The 7,926-nt window shown below is 45.4% G+C and overlaps 1 protein-coding gene across 2 annotated transcripts in view; it reads left to right on the top strand.

Annotated features, from left to right (window-relative positions):
- The first annotated feature begins 758 nt into the window (after positions 1–758).
- Positions 759–7,926, top strand: part of MIER3 (MIER family member 3) — a 39,813-nt gene continuing 32,645 nt past the window's right edge. Inside the window, exons 1-3 of one of the 2 annotated variants that reach the window (XM_049863945.1) lie at positions 759–872; positions 2,304–2,328; positions 5,498–5,643. In XM_049863945.1, the coding sequence (XP_049719902.1) occupies positions 864–872; positions 2,304–2,328; positions 5,498–5,643 (180 nt within the window). In that variant the 5' untranslated portion in view covers positions 759–863. The remainder of the gene's footprint in view (positions 873–2,303; positions 2,329–5,497; positions 5,644–7,926) is intronic. The other variant, XM_049863937.1, reaches the window with a different exon arrangement.

The following is a 7,926-nucleotide window of genomic DNA, read 5'->3' as shown; positions in this document are numbered from 1 at the left end:
GGTTTGGGTTAAGGCTGTTCTAAGCTTTTTTGTTTTGTGCGTGCAGTTTTTATTTTATGAGCATATTCTTTGAAATTATGCAAGTATGTTTATCACCATTTCTCTGCCCTGTTGATATTTTGCCTTCTTTTTTGTACTGTCACTACCTTCCCGAGGTTGTTTGGCAAATGACAACTTTCGACCCCTTTCACCGTCCACTCCATGAGTCAGGCTATGCCAGTCTGCATCCCCCATTCCTGCAGGTCTCCTGACCCCTCTTCTCTTCAGGGAAACCCCAAGAGACTAGTCGCTGTCTTCTCATCCTGGATTGACCCTGCCGTCCATCATCCACTTCTCCCATTTCCCAGGACTTCCTCCTGTCCATCAGTCTACTCCACCGATCTCCTCCTTTCTTCGTACTTAGGGAAGTCTGTCGAGTTGTCTCTCCGCCGCCGTCCGAGCCTCCTGCCCGCCTCCCCCACGCCCTACGGGACTGGAGTGGCTGTGGGTCAGTCCCCAGCCGCACCCCCTCCAGTCTTCAGCCTCGGCTGGCTGGACGTGGGTCCGTCCCGCGCCCGTTCGTCCCTTGCTTGCCTCCAGTTCGGCAGCAACTTTACCCCGGCCGGGAGGCTGAGGGCGGCGAGCGCCGCGGCGGGCCGGCGGCGGGCGGGAGCGCGGCGCGGCGAGGGGCGCGGGGCCGGTGGGCCTGCGAGCGGGCCGGGGGCGTCGCGGGCCGCCCTGCCCTATAAGGGGCCGAGCCGCCTCCGCCGCCGGGCGGGTGCCGGGCGGACCGCGGCGGCGACGGCGGCGGCGGCTGCGATTGGCTCAGGCGCCCCATCCGGGGACTGGGCTCGGCGCTGCTCGTTCGCCCTAAAGGTACCAATATGGCGGAGGTGAGCAGGGAAACCGGGCAGGAGCGGCCGGGCTGGAGCGGGCGCCGGGCGGTCCCCCGCAGCCCCGGAGCCGGCCCGGGGGCTCCAGGGCCCTTCCGGCGGCCCCGCTGGGGGCGGCGTGGCGGCGCAGGGACTGCGGGGCGGCGGCGGGCCGCGGCGGGGCTGGCCGGGGGGCGGGAGCGGGCGCGGGAGCGGTCTCCCTCCGGGACTAGGCCGCGGTGGCTCCGGCCCCGGCCCGGCCGGACGACGGAACCGGGCGGGAGGCGGCGACCCGCGGCAGCCAGCCCCGACCTGGGGACGGCGCTATGCCGGGTCCCCGGGCCGCTGACGCGGGCCGCCGGCGCCTCCGCGCTGCCTCCCGGGTACGGGGTGGATGGAAACCGGCCGAACCCCCCCTTCGCGGCCGGATTGCAAAGCGGGGAGCGGGTTGCGCCACTGCCCCGAGGGAAGAGCGCGCTGCGCCCCCGGCCCGCCGGGCCCGGGCTGCGGCGCAAAGGGGCCGCACGCACCACTTTGCTCCGGGAGCGGAGGAGAGCGGGATGCGCGACCGCTGGGCTCCGCAGGAGGCGAGCGGGACTCCCGCCCCGCTGCCCGAGAGGTGCGGGAACTCCTGGGGTGAGGGGGCAGACCGAGACCCTCGGCGCCTTCTCCGGAGCGCAGATCCACAGCCGCACTTTCCTCTAGGCTGGAGGAGGGAGGTCGAACGAGCTAGGCTGCCCCGGTCTTCTCCCCCGGGACAAGTGAGATGGGGGGAGGGGGTGGCGCAGCAGGATCCCCTCGGCTGGAGTTCGTGGGGGCGAGGGGCGCGCTGACGTGCCCGGGAGGGGCTGTACACCCTTGGAGGAACCAGCATCCCGGGAACTGAAAGGCTGCGTCTTGGACTCGGGAGGAAGGATGGGGGACTCTCTCTTCGGTTTGGGGGCGAGTGTCCGGCTGCGAGCTGGCCTGCGCTCCAGGGCAGAGGACAGCCCCGGAGTTGGGGCTCCCGAGTCCCAGGGGGTGGACTAGGTGCTCGGAGGGAGAGTCCCTTCCGAGAATGGGTGTTGCGTTGCGAAGAGGGGTTTGGGGCACGGAGATTTGCGGGACTCCGGAGATGCCGGGGATGGGGGACCGATGCTGCGAGCCGACTGCGCTAGGTTTTGCTTCTATGCTTTGTAACTTTCTGAGCTCCAAGGGACGATTTGGAGTTGCCTGTTAGATTCGGGGCTTCGTCCCGGGTCTGCGAGTTTGCACTCTGGGGACTTGGGGAGGAAGGCGAGGCAGCCAAGAGGGGGCCCGAAAGGGGCCGGGAGCGATTGGAGCGAAGCTACGTCTTGCACTTTTGGCAGCTGCGGAGAAGCGCTCAGCTCCGCCTCCTCTGCGCCCTGTTGCCGGCGCTGCCTCTTCCCGGGCTGCGCGATCTAACCGCACGTTTTCTTTTCTCTCTCCTAGGCTTCTTTTGGAAGTTCGAGCCCAGGTTTGTTCTCTTTTCTTACCTCCTCGGTGGGTCCCAGAGGGAATCCCGTGTAATGGGGGCTCGGAAATCTGTGGCTGAAGGTTTCCCCACAAAAATTTATCCTGGAAAATTTTCAACATTTGTTTTTAAGAGTTGCAGTGCCTGTTTGGTAATTAAGTTGTTCAAGGAACGAACAGTTGTACTATTCTTTTTCTTTTTTTATTGTATGTTGCAAAAATATCTTGTTACAAAGCTGATAACAGACAAATGTTCTTTTAAGTAATGTGTCTTTAAAGCTCATGTATCTTGTTTTTTTCTTCAGGTCTGAGACAGTTAATCCTAAATCAACTTTCCAATAACTTTAGCAATTTAGATTTTAATTTTAGTTTCTTTCAGATTGACTCTTTGTCAGAAATTTGAGGCTGCTTAGATTGATTATTACCATGACCCCCCTCCTTTTTAGCCTCTTTTTTATAATTGAGATATATTTGTAGATGGTGTTAAAATTGCAAATTAGGTAAAAAAAAGCTACCTTAAATCAAAAGAAAACCAGTCTCTAAGTTTGGCACAGAAAAGTGGTGATAAAGGATTTTTGAGCTGAACCTTAGATCATCTAGTACAGTGTTTCTTAACCTTTTTGGTGGTCAGGGACCCCTTCCGATTTTGAAGAAAGGAAGGGACTCTCCCCAGAACACTGCACACATGCATAATTGCATACAGTTTGATGTTTGTGGAACCTCTGAAGCTGGTAGGTGGAGAGAATCTTTCTGCATGTTCCAATTCTCACCCCTTCTTCAGTCCCCCTCTTGGCAGCCTCTTTTCCCGCTCATAGTCTCCAGGAAAAGCACCTCTGAACTAGTCCAACTCGCTTATTTTACAGTCAAGGAGACAGACTTTTAAATGACTCTACTGAGAGTCACCTAGTTAATTGCAGAGCTTGGACCAGCTCCCAAGTCTTCTATTACAACATGGTGCTTAGAGTGAACATTCCATTTTCCTGGATTATTTCTTTTTGTGTTTGGTTAACTTTCATAGGCCTCACTTGATTATCGTTTAAGGTATAAAATAATTGACATCACGTGAAGAAATGTGTCGCTATTTTTAAAATAGCTGTTTGTCTTTACAATATTAAAAAATTGTGTAAAAAAGTTTCTGTAATTGTGCGACAAACATTTCCTTGTCACAACTGATGTCAGGAGAGGAACATTTATGTATATGATGTCAAACATGTGAATGATAATGTAATTTTTTTCCATTTTGCATCACTGTCTGCTGTTAAGAAGTTGTGATCCAAATACAAAGAAAAAAGATTTTGATTTTGGTGTCTGAACAGAGACTTACAACCTGTTTTTAATCAATTAGTCAAATTTAAAAAGAATTTTAGAACTGGAGGGACTCTTGAGGTCATTTAAGCCAATCCCCTATATTTTACAAATGAGGAACTAGAGCTAGGCCCAGAAAGTTTAAATGACTTGCCTCAGGTCCCAGAGACAGTGGGGACAAAGCCAGAAGTAGACCCTCAGGCCCTCCCATTTCTAAAAAAAAAAGCCCTTGTTAAATACCTTCCACTTTGTATAGTAAAGAGGGATCTGCTGTGTGCCAAGTGACATGGAGTTAACAAAGGAATATAACACAGTGATGCTTGCAAAGAGGTGGAAAAATTACCATCTATTTCATCCCGGACACTTTAGCATACTATGAAGGTTTCCAGGAATTCCTCAAAAACAACAAACTTTGTAATGATGGATGGTCTACTTTTAGACCATTAAATAAATATTCATCTTGTTTTTTAAAAAATTAAGGTAAATCACATATACTTCAACAGGTTTTTTAATGAGCAATAATATCTTCCAACTTTAAAAGATAACCACCGTAATGTAAAATTCTTAAAGAGTTAAGTCTCACAGGAAGTGTATTATTTTTTTATTTTTAGGACTAATGATGAGAGTTCTGTGAACTCAAAATCAAAAACATTGAATTATGTCTGTGGCTCTTCCATAGTACAGAATTTTGGACCTAATAAAGTATTTTGGTAATGATATCATATTATCCCTAAATTTTGTTTGAAATTTTAAAATATTAAGTAGCTTGTCAAACAGATTGCACTTGTTATGTTCAATGTGCTTCCTTCTACTTCTCTCTTACGCCAACCCCAGATCCTGATACTCCTTTCTTTCCCTGCTCTGAGAGTCACTGATTGAGTTGAATTAGATACTGGAGTTAAACAAACGGAGAAAATCCCCTTTTCATAATTTTGCTTTCACTCTCTTAGGAATATGGGGTTTACCCATTTCTCTTGGTTTTTGGGGTATCAAGTTGACTTCACTTTTGTATTAAAAAAAAAAATCATATTTTTATAAATAAGTGTGAATAGACCAAAACAACTTGCAAGGAGAATATTGCGATGGGATATATCTTCCAAAAGTTTTAGACGTGATTTTCTGTCTTCCCTTTATCTAATCCTAAAAGCCTTGTTAGTAATCCAAAGTAAAGACTGCTCTTATGGCTTAATTCTGTCTGATTATTGCTGAGGAGTTTGAAATACTGTTATAGAAATGAGAAGTGATACAGTGCTTTTAAAGACTGAATTGCTGTATAGCTCCTTCATAGAAATTTATATTTGTTCTATGAACCAGATTTCTGTTGTGTTTTTTGTCTTTATTTGAGGATTGGAATTTGGATAAAATTGATATTTTCTTCATGAGAAACATTAGCCTTAGTGTATAATGGATTCTTACGAAGTCTTCTATTCATGGAGATTTAATCCTTCTGACATTTTGCTATTGCTTTTAGACAAATGGGTGAAGCTAACTGATAAGTTTGGCTGCTTTCCTAATAAAAAGAAAAAAAAATGTTGAACTAACTGATCAGCAAGTCTGACTATTTTTCTGTTAGGGCCTTTACTTCGGACCACTCCATTTAAATCACTTTGCAGCTATTATAAGTTGTTTTCTCATGGACTGGATCCCTTGTAAAAGCCTTTGTAAATCACTCTGCCTTATTCTTTTGCTGAATTGACTATCTTTTCAGAACCATGTGATTTTACTTTATAGCCTGTAAAATATATAGTAAATGCATTTAATAAAACACATATCTAAGAATTAATAAGAATTGTCAGAAGAACACAAATCATGTTCTTTTGTAAATAGCCTTGTGAATGTGTAAAGTGATTCAGATTGTTTGGTTCCAGTTGGCTCTCTGTCTTCTGAGGATCATGATTTTGACCCCACTGCTGAGATGCTGGTCCATGACTATGATGATGAAAGAACTCTTGAAGAGGAGGAAATGATGGATGAGGGTAAAAATTTCAGTTCTGAAATTGAAGACTTAGAAAAGGTAAAGGAGTTTATTATGGTATTTTAGCACAAACTTGTAGTAAAGATTTAGAAATTTTATCATTAGTGAATTATTTTACAATCTACCTACAATAAAAATGGCATCGATGTCTTTGTTTTTAACCTAACTTTTGCAGAGCATCACTGGTTTTCTCATTATTGGGGGCGGGGGGGGGGGGGGAGGGTAGCCTCATAAAATACATTTTCACTTAATTGTTTAAAATTATTTCATATCTGTTAGCCTAATTTTTAAATTTATACCAGCACAGTGAAGTAGGTATATCTGGGCATCTTATGAATAAGAAAATTGAGATATTGAGAAATGTAGGCCCTAAACTCAGTTCTAAATCCTAGCCCAGCCCTTTTTCCTGTGACACACTATTCTCCTGAGGGTCAAACTTGAATTTGAGTAGGTAGTTCAGGAGATACAAGGAGAAGTCTCTTCCTTTAAATACCTTATAATTTGTTTTAAGAAAATTGAAAAGGAAAAGGTTTTTACTGTGTTTTCAAATATAAGTTAGTAATATCACAGACCCCATCCCCCTGGTGGCGCAGTGGTTAAGAGCTTGGCTGCTAACCAAAAGACTGACAGTTCTAATCCACTAGCCGTGCCTTGAAAACCTTATGGGACAGTTCTGCTCTGCCCCGTGGAGTCACCGTGAATCGGAATCGACTGGACGGCAATGGGTTTCGTTTTTTGGCTTTATCCCTCAATCATGTACTTAAAAATTTGGCAGGAATGAGTGTAGTATATAATTTTTAAACCCAAAGTCAGTATAAATTCACATGAACATGCATTTATACCAGGGCAGCAGAGAGAGGCCTCTATAGAATGTCACCTGAAAAAGTGTAAGATTATCTTTATCTGTAAAGTAACCTTATTTGTGTCTTTCTAACCAGTCCAGAATAACAACCACTTTCAGGAGTAATATTGAATAATACTAATCCTTTGAGTTTTCATGCCTCTTTTTCTTAAGGACAGTGCATGTTCTTATATAATTTCCTCTGCTTATTGTCTTTATGAGGCAAGGATTGAGCATTATTACATTTCCTCCTTCGAGTTAATACGCAGGAAAACAGAGGGCAAAGTCTTATAGGGACTAGACCCCCAGGCTTGCTCCCGTAGATGTGAAATTTTCTGAACATGTTCATCTGTTTATCCAGTTAGTCCTGCGGAGTTGCAGTTAGATTTGTTCACTTTTTTAAAAATCAAAACCCACTGCTGTTGAGCTGATTCCAACTCATAGCGACCCCATAGGACCCTATAGGACAGGGTAGAACTTTCCTATAGGGTTTCCAAGGCTGTAGATCTTTATTGAAGCAGACTGCCACATCTTTCTCCTGTATATCCTGTAAAAGCCAAACAATTTTAGAAATACAGAGATAAATGATTTCGAAATACTCAAGTGGTGGAAGAAGAAAAGTCTTGTCTGTTACTCCTCTTGGGGGCGATGATAAAATGTTACCTTTTGAAGAGGGAAGATGCCGGAAAGTCTTCAGCCCTGTGCCTTGGCCTTATTCAGGCAACTCCTTCCTACCTTTTATGAGTGGATGGCCTAGAATAATTGAGAATTACAGTCCAACTAACGTCATCACTAACCCATGGATTGTGGAGGGTCCTGGGATTGCCAAGTTGTATAATTTGACAGCAACCCTGAACTCTAGGAGTTTACAGGCTAATGGAGGATTAATAGTGGGAGCAAAGATTTTTAATATCATATGCTAAAAACTATGAAAGAGGTAAACAAAAGGTTAAACACCTCCTGTGGAAATTCAGGGAAGGCTTCTTAGAACAGACAACACTTCGCGCCTATGGTTTTTTAAGTCAGGAGACTGCTGGGGAGCATGTGGCAAAAGTCCCCGGTGGTCATATAATGTGCCTTCCTTGATAATTTGATAATCAAGTGGGGAGACAGCAGTCTAGTTATAACATGATATAAGGTGATGTTTGATATAAATGTGTTTGACTGCATTTTAGCCGTGCAGATAAATGCTTTGTCAGTAAAATAGTAAGAACTGAAAATTTCATTTATTATATTAGTTATTATTTGGGTAATCTGATAGAGGTTTTTATGGGCTAATAAACTTTTATTTTTCAGACTTGTAGGTTTTGTTCATCTAGAGCTTACAGTAATAGCTACTTTGATCTGTGTTTTGTGAGTTTTTAAGGAAAGTGGGGGCGATGTAGGGAAACAATCAACAGCAAAGAGTTAGTTATTCACGGAGATACCTTTCATTTTGCTTAGTAACCATAGTAATTCATTCTTTGCTTTGTAACATCTAT

The sequence above is a fragment of the Elephas maximus genome, chromosome 2 (assembly GCF_024166365.1).
Source record: "Elephas maximus indicus isolate mEleMax1 chromosome 2, mEleMax1 primary haplotype, whole genome shotgun sequence".
NCBI lineage: Eukaryota > Metazoa > Chordata > Mammalia > Proboscidea > Elephantidae > Elephas > Elephas maximus.
The sequence above is the reverse complement of the archived record's forward strand: the minus strand, read 5'-3'. Positions and strand labels throughout refer to the sequence as shown.